The sequence below is a fragment of the Pelophylax lessonae genome (assembly GCF_965119305.1).
Source record: "Pelophylax lessonae genome assembly, chromosome: 3".
Lineage (NCBI taxonomy): Eukaryota > Metazoa > Chordata > Amphibia > Anura > Ranidae > Pelophylax > Pelophylax lessonae.
The window spans coordinates 235,628,704-235,643,012 of NC_138770.1; the positions used below are offsets into that span (position 1 = coordinate 235,628,704).

Below are 14,309 nucleotides of genomic sequence, written 5' to 3' on the forward strand. Positions count from 1 at the left end.
GGATGGATTTGATTGATTGATAGAATTAATTATAGAAACAACTGACATAGCCAGAACATAATAGGGTTTAGAGAAAAATGGGCTTGTCCAAGGAACATAAAAACATAGGCTCTTACTGAAAGTTTGCTAGAGAAGGCAACTGTAAATTATTTAACCACTTCTGGAGCGGAAGATTTTCCCCCTTAATAACCAGGCCATTTTCTGTGATTCGGCACTGCATTATTTTAACTGACAATTTCACGGTCTTGCAACGCTGTACCCTAAGAAAATTGATGTCCTTTTTTTCCCACAAATTAAGCTTTCTTGTGGAGGTATTTGATCCCCTGCTTGATTTTTATTTTTTTATTTTTTGCGCTGTAAACAAAAGAGGAGCGACATTTTTTGAAAAAAAAAAAAGCAGTATTTTTTGCTTTCTGCTATACACCCTGTTCCAAATTATTATGCAAATTCTATTTAAGTGTCACAAAGATTACATATTTTTTCAGTTTAACTCATGAATGGCATTGTGTCTCAGGGCTCTTTTGATCACTGAAAACAATCTCGGACACCTGTGATAATTGTATTAAAAAGGCACATTGAGGAAGATTTCTGCCAGATCCATGCATCAAATCAAGAGAGCAGCTGCTAAAATACCATTACATAGCAGCAAACAGATATTTGAAGCTGCTGGTGCCTCTGGAGCCCCACGGACATCAAGGTGTGGAGTCCTCCAGAGTCTTGCAACTGTGCATAAACTTTCTATTTGGCCACCACTAACCAATGCTCACAAGCAGAAACGGCTGCATTGGGCAGAAAAATACATGGAGACTAATTTTCAAGCAGTCCTGTTCACTAATGAGTGCCGTGCAACCCTGGATGGTCCAGATGAATGGAGTAGTGGATGGTTGGTGGACGGCCACCCTGTTCCAACAAGGCTGAGACGTCAGCAAGGCGGTGGTGGAGTCATGTTTTTGGCGGGGATTATGGGAAGAGAGCTGGTCAGCCCCTTTAGGGTCCCCGAAGGTGTAAAGATGACCTCTGCAAAGTATGTGGAGTTTCTGACTGACCACTCTCTTCTCTGGTACAGAAGGAAGAACTATGCTTTCCATAATAAAATCATCTTCATGCATGACAATGCACCATCTCATGCTGCAAAGAATACCTCTACATCAATGGCTGCTATGGGAATAAAAGGAGAGAAAGTCATGGTGTGGCCTCTATCCCCCCCTGACCTCAATCCTATTGAGAAGCTTTGGAGCATCCTCAAGCAAAAGATATATGAGGGTGGGAGGCAGTTTACATCCAAACAGCAGCTCTGGGAGGCTATTCTGACATCTTGCAAACAAGTTCAAGCAGAAACTGTCCAAAAACTCAAAAGTTCTTGGATGCAAGACTTGTGAAGCTGCTATCAAATAAGGGGTCCTATGTTAAAACGTAACGTGACCTGTGTTTAAAAAGTTGTTATAAGTTTGATTGAAATAGCTTTTGATTTCAGTAAATATGCTGCAAGCACAACAAATGACAATTTTCAGTTCTTTACAACCTATAAAGTGTTTTGAAACTTACTGTGCGTAATAATTTGGAACAGTGCATTGTACGTTTTTTTATGTTTAAAAAAAAAAAAAATACTGTTATCATTAGGAGGTTTGTTCAATAAAATTTGAATTGTACTCTTAATAATGATAACATGTGAATTATGCTGACTGTTATTTAAATCAATTATTTAGGTAAATGAGAAAAATATAATTTGCATAATAATTTGGAACAGGGTGTATAACAATCGCAATAAAAAAAAAAAAAGTAAATGTTTTCATCATTTTAGGCCAAATTGTATTCTGCTACATATTTTTGGTAAAACAAATCCCAATAAGTGTATATTGATTGGTTTGCGCAAAAGTTATCGCGTCTTCAAACTAGGGGAAAGATTTGTCATATTTATTTATTTATTTTTTTACTAGTAATGGTGGTGATCTGCGATTTTTAGCGGGACTGCTACATTGCGGCAGACAGATCGGACCCCTAACTGACACTTTTGACACTTTTGGGGAGACCAGTGACATTACTACAGTAATAAGTTCTACAAATATGCACTGTGACTGTAATAATGAGACTGGCAGGGAAGGGTTTAACCCAGGGACGATCAAAGGGTAAAATGTGAGCTTAGGGGGAGTTTTCTAACTGTGAGGGGGATGGGCTTGTGGAATCAGTACAGGGACCTGTGTTTCTTAATAGGAGATTACTGAGAGAACAACAGTCTGCTGTGTTTACATCAGCAGATCGCCGTTCTCTCACCACAGGGAGCGATCACGCAAACTGCTTTACAGGTATGGCTATTCGTGGGAACCTACCACCGTATAACTGTGGCGGCTGGTCATTAAGTGGTTAATTGGTATATTACGATAGAGATAGGCAGTGCAAATGTTTGAGGCTTGCAGACCCTTAAGTGCCAGTTCACACTAGTGTGATGCCAGACTTCGCATGTGATTCACACTGCATTGCTGTGGAGATCAGATGCAGTGTCTGTGCGATGCGATTTCAGCCATACATAATGTATGGCTGAAATTGCATTACATTCGCACCAAAATGGTGGAGAACCCTTTTTTTGTTTGCAGTGGAATCGGATCGCATGGGTGCTCACACATATGCGATCTGATTCCCGAACCATTTCACAGTTCGCACTGTGATGTGCACTGATTCGCAGGGTTTCCAGCATCGCATCAGTGGGAACCGGGACTAAGCTGGCCAAACATGGCTCATTTTTTTTAGTTTAGCCAGCCAGGTGAATGATAAAAACTGAGATAATTTCCCCACATTCATGCTCGATTCACACCTATTCATGTTGCTTTTGAGCATTTCTGTAGTGCATTTTGCTTTTCCATGTTTTTTTAACAGCTATTTTTGAGCTATTTTACCGCAATTCGCATTTTGCTTTTTTTATGGGTTTTTTTTTTTGGAAAATTTGTTGTTAGGCAGATTTAAAAACGCAAAACGCGGCAAAATCGCAGGAAAAATGCAATACTTGCGTTTTGGATGCAGGTCCATTGAAGTCTATTACATGCAAAATGCTGCAGGAAAAAAAGTCCCCAATCCTTTCCAAAAACACAGAGGCACAAAAATGCATTAATGTGAATGTGTTCCATAGGAACCTATGTTACAAAAATGAAATGCAATCCTGCAAAAAGCATGAAAAAACGCATTTATGTGAATCCAGCCTCAAGGTGGATAGGGAAATCCTCCCTGTTGTGTCATTGCCACTTGGCTGCATGCACTGATTAAGCAACAAGCCAGTTCATGAAAAGTTGATCAATAGATTGACTTCTCATGAATGGGAATGGCCATACATGAATTGAAATAAGTTGCTTGCAAACAATTCATTAAAAAAATTGCGTGGGTTCCCCCCTGCAAACCCATACTAGGACCTTAGGGTCTGGTATGGATTTGGAGGGGAACCCCCGTGCCAAAATCTTTTTGAAAAATGACGTGGGGCCCCCCCCCCAATCCTTGACAGACCCTTATTTGAGCATGCAGCCCGGCAGGTCAGGCAAGGGAGGGATTGAGTGAGCGCCCCCCTCTCCTGAAACATACCAGGCTGCACGCCCTCAACATGGGGGGGGGGGGGGGTTCTTTGCCCTCCCTGCCCCAGAGCACCTTGTCCCCATGTTGAGAGGGACAAGGGCCTTTTCCCCACAACCCTAGACTGTGGTGGTGAGGGTCTGCGGGTGGGGGGGCTTATCAGAATCTGAAAGCTCCCTTTTAACAAAGGGGCCCCCAGATCCGGCCTGAATGAGTATTGGGTAGATAGGACCCCTACCCATTCACTAAAAAAGTGTAAAAAAATGTAAAATGAATGAAGACAGGAGCCAGTTTTTGACAATTCCCTTATTAAAAATAAAAAAACAATGTCTCCCGATGTAGATCCATCATCAATCATGAAGCCTGCCACACCCGAAAAAACAAAACAAAAAAGCTCCGTTCCCAACGAATGCTCCCATGTTCTGCCTTCCCCATTGTGTGATAATTCCTAAATAGCTAAGGAGCAGGGCCAACTGGCAACGCCCCCTGTGATGTCATAGACCGGTGCATGCAGGGTTGCCGACGCGACAGGGGGGTGGTGTACCAAGTGGCTCCACCCCTTAGCTATTTAGGAACTGTCACATGGCGGGGCAGGCAGACCACAGGAGTGTTCATTGGGAGCGGAGCTTTTTTCTTTTTTTTTTCTTTTTTTGGGTGTTGTGGGTGCCATGATTGACGATGGATCTACATCGGAGGACATTTTTCAAAAATGGCTCCTGTCTTTAGTCCCTTTTACACTTTTTTTCACATGGGGGGTGGGATCTGTGGGCCCCCTTGTTTAAGGGGGCTTCCAGATTCCGATAAGCCCCCTACCCACAGACCCCCACAGCCAGGATTGTGGGGAAGAGGCCCTTGTCTCCATCAACACAGGGACAAAGTGCTTTGGGGTGGGGGGCAGAGCCTCCCCTGCCCCAAAGAACCCCCCAATATGTTAAGGGTATGTGGCCTAGTATAATTCAGGAGGGGGAGCACTCGCTCGTCCCCTCCCTTTCTTGACCTGCTGGGTTGCATGCTCGGATAAGAGTCTGCTATGGACTCGAGAGGGGGGGGGGAGGAGTCCACGCCTTTTTTTTTTTGGCGTGGGGTTCCCCTCCAAATCCATACCAGACCCAAAGGGGAACCCCGCTGACAGCTAAGGACCCATCAGTTGTTAAGGATGTGGCGGCCGGCTCCCCGGTTCACTCCTTAGCAACCAACTATTTACAGTGTTTTAAAGGGAAAATAAAACACGAAACGCATCAAAAAAAAAAACATCACAAAGTCAACGCATTTCTGGTGTGACTCCATTGAAGTTATTACATGCAAAACACAATCTGCTGCAGGAAAAAAAGTCCCAGACTCTTTCCAAAGACGCGCCGGCTGGAAAATGCATAGATGGGAACGTGTCCCATAGGAAACCATGTTAAATGGACTGTAGTGCGTTTCTGCAAATTGCAAAATGTACTAAAAAATACATATGTGTGAACGTAGGGTTAAGGCTAGTCACTATGCCCATTCAGTAGGTATGCTGTTTTGGACGCACCAAAATAGGTGAATTAGATCCCCATGGTCCCGTTGGCATTCAATGCAGGTGGAATCCTGCAAAGCACCCATTCTAAAGCGTTTCAATGGAGTGTAATAGGCCTGCAACAAGATCTAAATATGCATTAGCCTTTGGTTGACATTCAGGGAGCATGTTTGAGTACGTTCTACGGTTTCTTCTTACTGCTCAGCCTCAAAAGCGCCCACATCCTCCTCCTCAAAATGTCACCGATTACAAAGGATGGTCAGACAGAAAATTATTCAATAGTGTTACATAGCTTCTGGAAATAAATCCTAGAGTGGTGCTCTGCATCAGGTTAAAAAAGTGGGCTGGGAGACTGTCGACACACTATGCTATCACCCTGAGCTTGTACAGCGTGTTGTAACTGTAGATATTAGAAATGCATTGTGTGAGGGAGGTGAAAGTAAGTTTGTAAATCCTGAAAGGGACATAAGGTGCTGTAGGGAAAAACATGGTAGAGATGAGTGACCCCAAAGATTTCCATTTACTGCTATATTTAGGTTTGGCCAACTCAGGGTACGAATGATTGTCTTAATTCGGGCTATACTGAGTAAAACCTGTCACCAGTTGAAGCTGCTTAGCTTTGTTCCAGATTTTTTGGATCAGGGTCTAGGTAGGGAAAAGTTTATTAAACCTGGTGAAAGCAAGAGCCTCTAGACCAGAAGGAACATCATCGGCTCCAGTAGTGCGTGGTTGTATGGATACAGTTGTGTCCAACTCAGTAGGGGTGTCCTCTCAAGGATGGGGGTATTAAAAACATAACATATAGGAATTGCACTCACATGTATTAGTGCCCATGCATCGGCACTAATGTGTACAGCTTGTGCAGATATCAAATGGCTTCTCCAGGGTTGGTGTCTTCCAAGCCTTGTTCTGACTAATCAGCTGGGAAATGATGTCTCACAGGACCCGGAAGTGACGGATCCCCACACCGACGTGCATTTCACCATTATGGCTCCTCAGGAAGCCATCTTTACATTTTTTATTTTTGCAAGTGGCTTTCCCTCTGCACACTGACTGCAGGGGGTTGCTTGCCTGGTACTGAAGCCATTAATAAAACGCCTTGTATTTGCTTCAGTGAATACAAGGCATTCTTGATTGGACGGGATAGAGATTGTAACATCAGGTCACTCCTGTCCATCCTATTCAGAGAACACCTTGTATTCGTTAAAAAAGCATAAGGCGCTCTATGAATGGCAGCAGTACTGAGCAAGCAAGCCCCTATGATCTGTGTTCAAAGGGGCAGCCACTCCACTCAGAACCAGAGCAGGACCTGGTAAATTGTGGATATCATGGTAGTAGTGCCGTCCACTACAGTGATTTCCACCTCCCCAGTGGTCCCTCAGGTATGAGATATGCATACTTACATTGATCCAAGGTAGTCCAGTGTAAATATTCCATACAATTTTTAGATATACATGTAAAAGAGAGCAGTTTAGACTCAATAAACTTGTTGTGTCTTGGTGCTTTAAAAACTCAGTGTTAATATATTAAGTAAATTCTATTTAATCTCCACAGTGTTAGCAACATATTCTGTAGCTTACATTTCATCTCCACAGTCGTTAAGCAGTTAGGCAAAGTCATTGCAGTTGGTAATCTATCCAGCCTCTTGTGGCTAGTCTTCAAATCTCCACATGTACTAAAATAGCAGCACTAGGGTCGTCAGTTCAAATCCCAACCAAGGCACTACCTCCCTAAAGTTTGCATGTTCTCCCTGTGCCTGAGTATGCATGTAAGTTAGGGACCTTAGATTGTAAGCTCCTTGAGGGTAGGGACTGATGTGAATATACAGATATCTAAAACACTGTGTAAATGAATGACACTATAAAAGTACCTGTAATAATATTAATGATAATATTAATCAAAAATGACAAGCTTATACACATGTGAAAGTTGCATAAAAAGTACTTTAACCACTTGCGCTATAGCCGAATGACTGCTACAGCACAGTCATCCAGTTCTGAGAAGCCTTCATATAATCATGCCCGCTACTCCTCTGGACACTGCCAAACACAGATTGAGGTAAAGTGCCAATCAGCAGCCCGATGTCAACAGAAACTGGTTACCGCCTTTCTTCACCTTTCCTTGTCACACTGTTAGCGTTTGGAGGAGAGAAGAGACCCAATAATTGACCCCTGCCAATCTGTGTCTATCATTGCTGCCAATCTGTGACCACCACTGCTGCCAAACTGCTGCCAAACTGTGACCACCACTGCTGCCAATCTGTGCCCACGAGTGTCTCCTCATCAATGTCACCTATTAGTACCACCTACCAGTGTTGCATATCAATACAATTTCCTCAGTGCCTCTTTATCAGTACCCACCGGTGCCGCCTCATCAGTGCCCATCAATGCTACCTCATCAGTGCCCATCCGTGCTGCATCAGCAGCGCACATCAGTGAAGGACAAAAATGACCTGTTTGCAGAATTTGAATTTGCTCTTTATTCGTTAATTTAGAAAAAAATAAAAAAAACCCAGCGGTGTTTAAGCACTACCAAAATTAGCCTTGTCAGAAAAGGGGCGGAATTGCCCAGTGGGCAAGTGGTTAGAACCACTTAGCAACCGCCCCATGTACATATACTGTGGCAAGCCAACGGCTCTGGGCCAGATCATGTACCTAGTACGTGATCTGACACTTCCTGGTCTGGGGCGTGCTCACGCTCAGCAGAAGTCCAGCGATGGGTACCGTGGACTCGATGTCTGCCGGCACGTGCCAATTAGACAGTACAGAGGCAGAACGACAATCTGCCTATTGTCATTCGTGAAGGTACTGATCCTGTGTTTCTGCAACACAGGAACCAAGGCCTTTGCTTTCCCCCCAGTCAAGCACCTCCCCCACCGTTAGTCAGCACAATTTAGGCAAACATTTAATCGCCCCTGATGTTAACCGCTTCCCAGCCGGTGTCATTAGTACAGTGACAGTGCATATTTTTAGCACTGATCACTGTGTTAGTGTCACTGTTCCCCCAAAAAGTGTCAAAAGTGTCAGTTAGGTGTTCGATTTGTCCGCTGCAATATTGCAGTCCCGCTATAAGTCGCTGATCGCTGCCATTACTAGTAAAAAAATAAAATCTATCTTATAGTTTGTAGGCGCTATAACGTTTTTGCAAACCAATCAATATACATTCATTGGAATTTTTTTTACCAAAAATATGTAGTAGAATACATAGTGGTCTAAATTATTGAAGAAATTCAATTTTTTACATTTTTTCTTGGGTATGATTTTAGCAGAAAGTAAAAAATATTGTTTTTTTTCCAAATTGTCTTTATTTGTTTATAGCGCAAAAAATAAAAAAAATGCAGAGGTGATGAAATACCACTAAAAGAAAGCTTTATTTGTTGGTAAAAGAGGGACAAAATATTTATTTGGGTACAGTGTTGCACAACTGTGCAATTGTCAGTTAACGTAACGGAGAGCTGAATCGCAAAAAAAAAAGCCTGGTCAGGAAGGGGGGTGGTTAAAGTGACAGCTAGAGGTAATTGAGCATACAGTACTTACATACAGTAGCTTTCAGTGTCTCATCTACATCATAAAGGTCCTTTCATACAGGCTTTCCGCCTGGTGGACTCCGCTTTATTCAGCAGGGGATCGATCTGCCAATGGATGACCAGTCCATCTCTGCTCAGTGTGCAGAGATTGACTCATCAGAGACCACCTCTCCGTTTTCATCCAATCCCATCCGATCTGATCCTCCAGACGGATGGAAAATATGGTTACCATCCGTCTGGGTTTTACAGACAGGATCAGATTTGATAGCACCAGGGGTCAGCAGACATATCATCGATTATATCCGCTGCCCCATAGGGGTGCATGGAGTGTGCGATCAGGTCTGTCTGGAAAAACTGACAACCGGACCTGATCGGAAAGCCCGTGTGAAAGGACCCTTATGCTGGTTCATTCTAATCAGGCAAAGCTCCAACCCTTCCTGGTGGTGATTGAGCTTGCCTATTCACTCCTGCCCTGCAGCCATAGAGGCAGCTTATCATAATGATAATCATAGGGACAATATCAAGGTATGTGGTTAGAAGCTCTGATATTACTTGGAAGTGTTGGAGTTTTGCCTGCTCTGATTGACCCAGCATTGGGTGTAGAGGGAGCAATAAAAGTTGCTGCAGGTATGTATAGGCAATTCTAGTATAATAAACACTGCAAAAATACCTCAAATATGTGCTTACGGAAAACATTTCATGCATTCATTTTACTATTTGAATCAGCTCATGTAATTTCTTAATTCATTTTTCAGAATGGACTCAGATATTAACACGGTATCTTCGAGAACAGTTGGTGAAGATAGCGGATTTTTACCACAAAAATTCCAGTCAGTGCAGCAGCTCAGTGGTTGTGACACAAGATGTAGAACAGGCATTAAGGCAGTGGGAGTACAATGAGAAGTTAGCATTTTACATGTTCCAGGTGAGTGCCTTATAGCTTTTACTCCTCGGCCTTTCCTTTTTTTGATGTCAAACAGTATTAATGGTACCGTCCAACCTGTTGTAATGTGCATTGGTAGCAACATAAGTGGAAGAGCATCATACAGCATCTCACAAAAGTGAGTACACCCCTCACATTTTTATAAATATTTTCATGTGACAACACTGGAGAAATTACACTTTGCTACAAAGTAGTGAACGTACAGCTTGTATAACAGTGTAAATTTGCTGTCCCTTCAAAATAACTTCACATACAGCCATTAATGTCTAAACAGCTGGCAACCCCAGCCCTGCTGAGATTGGGCTCAGGTAAGTATTTTGGGGGGTGCTGAGGGGGATGGGGGACTGACAATAGAAGGTTTTTTACCTTAATGGAAAGGATGAATTGGGGTAAAAAATCTTCAGCCTTTACAACCATTTGAAGCCTGGCAGCAGGCAGACATTGACATCTGCGAGTATAGTTTTTTAGGCCTGGTCACACTGGGGCAATTTGAAATGCAACTTGGGTTGCACAGAATTCGAATGATAATGGTAATCACAATCATTTCAATAGTGTCTGTTCACATCAATGCAACGCAACTGTGATGCAGCTTTGAGGAATTGTCCTGTGCTGCTTTGGTGTGATGCATTGTGATGTTGTGCCCCGTAGACTTCAATGAAAGTGCATCAAAAATGAATTTTTAAATTTACATGCATTTTTAAAACAATTCCAGTGTGTTTTTTTTTCCCAACTATTCTCCTCCTCATCCAAAAATCAGCTGAATTTCCTAAACTTACAGTACAGGACATGGGATCCTTAGTCCTAACCATGGGTTATAGGAAGCTACATTCAGGTGATAGTACATTGACAAATAAAAAGTAGAAGGGACCTCCCACTCCCAGCTATCCTCCTTTTTGATAGGTGATGGACATTCTCTCTCCTATCCCCCTTTTCACTGGGTTTTAGTTCTACAAGATTTTTCTATTAAGCGTTTAGCTGCTCCACAACGAGTTCAACTTTCATATGCAGCGTAAAAATCTAGGAAAGTGGTAAGGTGGAGGAGATTGTAAGGTAGATGATGAAGGTCAGGAAGAGGGTGGTATATATGGAAAAGTTGATAAAGGAATTGAAGAGATATCATCTTCTATCAATAGCAATAGTTTAAGGTTGTTCAGGTCAAACCAGTCAACATTATATGTAAGGTGGTTTGTTTTGTAATATAGCTCAATGTCTTGTAAAGTCGCTCCACCATGCTCTTTTGGCCTGGTAAGACCTGATATCTAAGCCAAGGTTTTCTATTTGCCCAGATATATTTTATCAAGACCGTTTTCAGAAAAGAAAAAAATTGTTTAAAAAGGGCTGTCGGTACTGTCTAAAAAGGTACAGATATCTGGAGAGGAGATTTACTTTGAAAAGAGCAAGTCTGCCAAATAATGTGTGATGTTGGCTCATCAAGGATTGCATTTTTGTACATAAGTCATCTAGTAGTGGCATATAGTTAAGCTTGTATAAATTGGATAAAGTGGAGGTGATTCTTACACCTAAGTATGTTTTATAGTTTGTTCACTATTTGAAAGGAAAAAAAATCATAGCCATCTTATACCCTAATGGTTGAGGATGTTTTTGCTTGTAAGGATCTTTTTTTAAGGACTTCTGTGACCTCACCATGCAACCTGCTGTCTTATCCATGACCATTTTCTAGACCTTGGCTGTCAAGACCACAAGCATTGCCAATGACCCTGGATCCATTTTAATATATCACTCTTTTCACCACCATATAGAACTTTTGCCTGTGGCCCTACACTATTGCCTAGATCGATTGGTGGATATGTTGCAGCAGCTTCTCCACGGTGGTTATTGCCTCTATTCTGAACAAGAAATGTTTTCATTCTGGATCTCAAGACTCTCAACCTGTTGTTAAGAGTCCAGAAGTTCTGCAAGTAATTTGACCGGTCGGTCATTACCCCATTACCCCCCCCCCCCTTATGCTAGAAGGTCTGCTGGCCACTGTGGACATCAGGATTGCTTACCTACACATATACATTTTTACACCTCATCAACACTGGGCCTGTCTTCACCAAGGTGTTTGCCCCAGTCTTTGCTCTGATCCATGTGCAGGATATCCGCTTTGATGATCTCCGGTTAAAGGAGCAGTCCACCCAGGCTGTGCTGACTCTGCAGAACTTCAGATGGATGCTAAACTTCCTGAAATCATCATTGCAACTGACTCATGGATTGGAGAACCTGGGCCTGATATTGTTAATTACCCTATCCAGGGCCTCCTGGTCTCAGAGCCATCCCTCACTCGTGCATGATGGTACTAGGTGGTATCATATACCTAATTTCACTCCAGACCTTTACAACAAATATTCTGGCTGCGTGGGACAAACAAATTCAGTCTCTGGAACTCCCCTTGCATTTGACCTGCAAGGCCAGACTCGCCTTACCATGGTGGATTTCTAGTCCAGCGCTGGAGCCATAAGACATGGATCGTTCTCACAAAGAATGCCAGCCTGTCAGGCTGGAGTGAAACCCTGGATGCCCTCTATGTCAGAGACTCAATTGCAGTGTCTTGGAACTGCGGGCAATTAAGTTATCCCTCCAATGCTAGACCTCTAAATCCAGTCAGATAATGCCATGGCAGTGACCTACATCCCCAAAGAGTCACCAGAAGTCACGGCGCTTAAGGACAATTGGACCAATTCTGTCTTAAGCAGATCTGCATGTTCCTGCTCTATCAGCCCTTTAAATTCCAGGCATGGAATATTGAGACGCAGACTTCCTCAGTTCCAAGTTCTTTGCCACAAATGGGGGACACTGAATGTAGATCTTCTGGTATCCCATTTCATTTAGAAACTGGACAGGTTTGTCACCAGGTCCAGAGCTCCTCGGACGCCATCATGTCTCATCTGCTGTTTCTCAACTACAAACCTAGTTCAAGCGAAGCCTGTCCACCTTCCCTTCTATATAAACTGGGCTCATTCCCAAAGATGTTGCCTGAGCAATAGGTAGCATGCCCTTTTCCAGGCCCCAATTCCTATTTCCAAGTAGGGAGGATTGAACTTTTGAAAAGTTCGGTTCGACCAGAACACCCGAACTTCCCGAAAGTTCGGCCCGGATTTCAGAACCCTATTGAAATCAATGGGACCCGAACTTTGGTAATCAAAAAACACAATTTTGAAGCCCTAAAACAGCCCAATAAATGCCCCTAAAAAGTGCCTAGGGTTCTGGGTCATGCCCCAGGGACTATTAATCACACAAAAAAAAGTTCTTAAAAATTGTCATTTTTGATAGAGAGCCAATTATTGAAAAAATTATTGAAAAAAAAAAAAAAAGAGATTTCTTCAGATTTAGTGTCTGGGGGGTCTAAAAAGTGTACCTGTGAAGTTTCAGCTCTGTAGCATGTCCAGAACCAGAAAAAAAAAAGATTGTTTGTATTAGAATTGCAGTAGAGCAGGATAGTGGCTCCGATATTTTCACACCCGGCCGTTTTTGTTGCAGGCGTTTATTGGGCTTTTTTGTGGACGTCTTTGGAGGCAGGCATGACATCTGAACTTCTGTGTAGGGGTATATATACACACACACATGTAAGTATATATACACATACACATATATAGGTGTGAAAGTAGCAGAACCCTATGCCTGCGCTAATGAAATAATTTGCAGGCATTGGGCTACGCTCCTATCACACCTATATGTGTGTATGTGTATAAATACATATAAGTGTGTGTGTGTATATACCCCTATACAGAAGTTCAGATGTTATGCCTGCCTCCAAAGACGCCCAAAAAATGCCCAAAAAAAACGCCTGCAACAACACACCTGGGCGTTTTTGTTGCAGGCATCTTATTGGGCATTTTTTGGGCGTCTTTGGAGGCGGGCATAACATCTGAACTTCTGTGTAGGGGTATATATATACACACACACACACATGTATGTATATATACATATACACATATATAGGTGTGAAAGTAGCAGAACCCTATGCTCGCGCTAATGAAATAATTTGCAGGCATAGGGCTACGCTCCTATCACACCTATCAGTGGCGGCTGGTGAAGTTTTAAGATGGGGGGGCGCAAGACCCCGCCCTTCCATTTTGACCCCTCCCCTTTCTCAGAAGCCACACCCCTTATAGACTCCACCTATTTTGTCCCCTGTATTTTGCTTGCGTGAACCAATTCTCCCAATATATCACATATTAAGGGGTCTCTCAGTACTAGTATATCCCATAATAGGGAACAGGGGCCCTATTATGGGATATACTGTGAGAGACACCCTATTATGGGATACATGGACTGAGAGTGGCACAAGCCCCACAGTACAGACCCCTCCAGCACAAACCCGCACAAACAACTCAAGCACAAACCCCACAGTACATGCCCTCTAGCATAAACCCCACAGTACAGGCCCCTAGCACAAACCCCACAGTACATGCCCCCTTCAATATAGTGACCACCAGTATAAATGCCCCCTTTCAATGTAGTGACCAGCATACATGTCCCCAATGCAGTAACCAGTATACATGTCCCCAATGCAGAGCTATGCGTGCGTGCCTCCAATGCAGTGACCACCAGTATACATGTCCCCAATTCAGAGCTATGCATGCGTGCCTCCAGTGCAGCCAATAAACATGTCCCCAATGCAGAGCTATGCGTGCGTGCCTCCAGTGCAGCCAGTAAACATGTCCCCAATGCAGAGCTATGCATGCTTGCCTCCAGTGCAGCCAGTAAACATGTCCCCAATGCAGAGCTATGCATGCTTGCCTCCAGCACAGCCAGTAAACATGTCCCCAATGCAGAGC

General features: G+C 43.2%; 1 protein-coding gene across 3 annotated transcripts in view; it reads left to right on the forward strand.

Annotated features, from left to right (window-relative positions):
* The window catches only part of MED12L (mediator complex subunit 12L), an 837,051-nt gene that overhangs the window by 74,975 nt on the left and 747,767 nt on the right, over positions 1-14,309 (forward strand). For all 3 annotated transcript variants that reach the window (XM_082251515.1, XM_082251517.1, XM_082251516.1), the window contains exon 6: positions 9,341-9,510. In XM_082251515.1, coding sequence (XP_082107641.1) covers positions 9,341-9,510 — 170 coding nt within the window. The remainder of the gene's footprint in view (positions 1-9,340; positions 9,511-14,309) is intronic.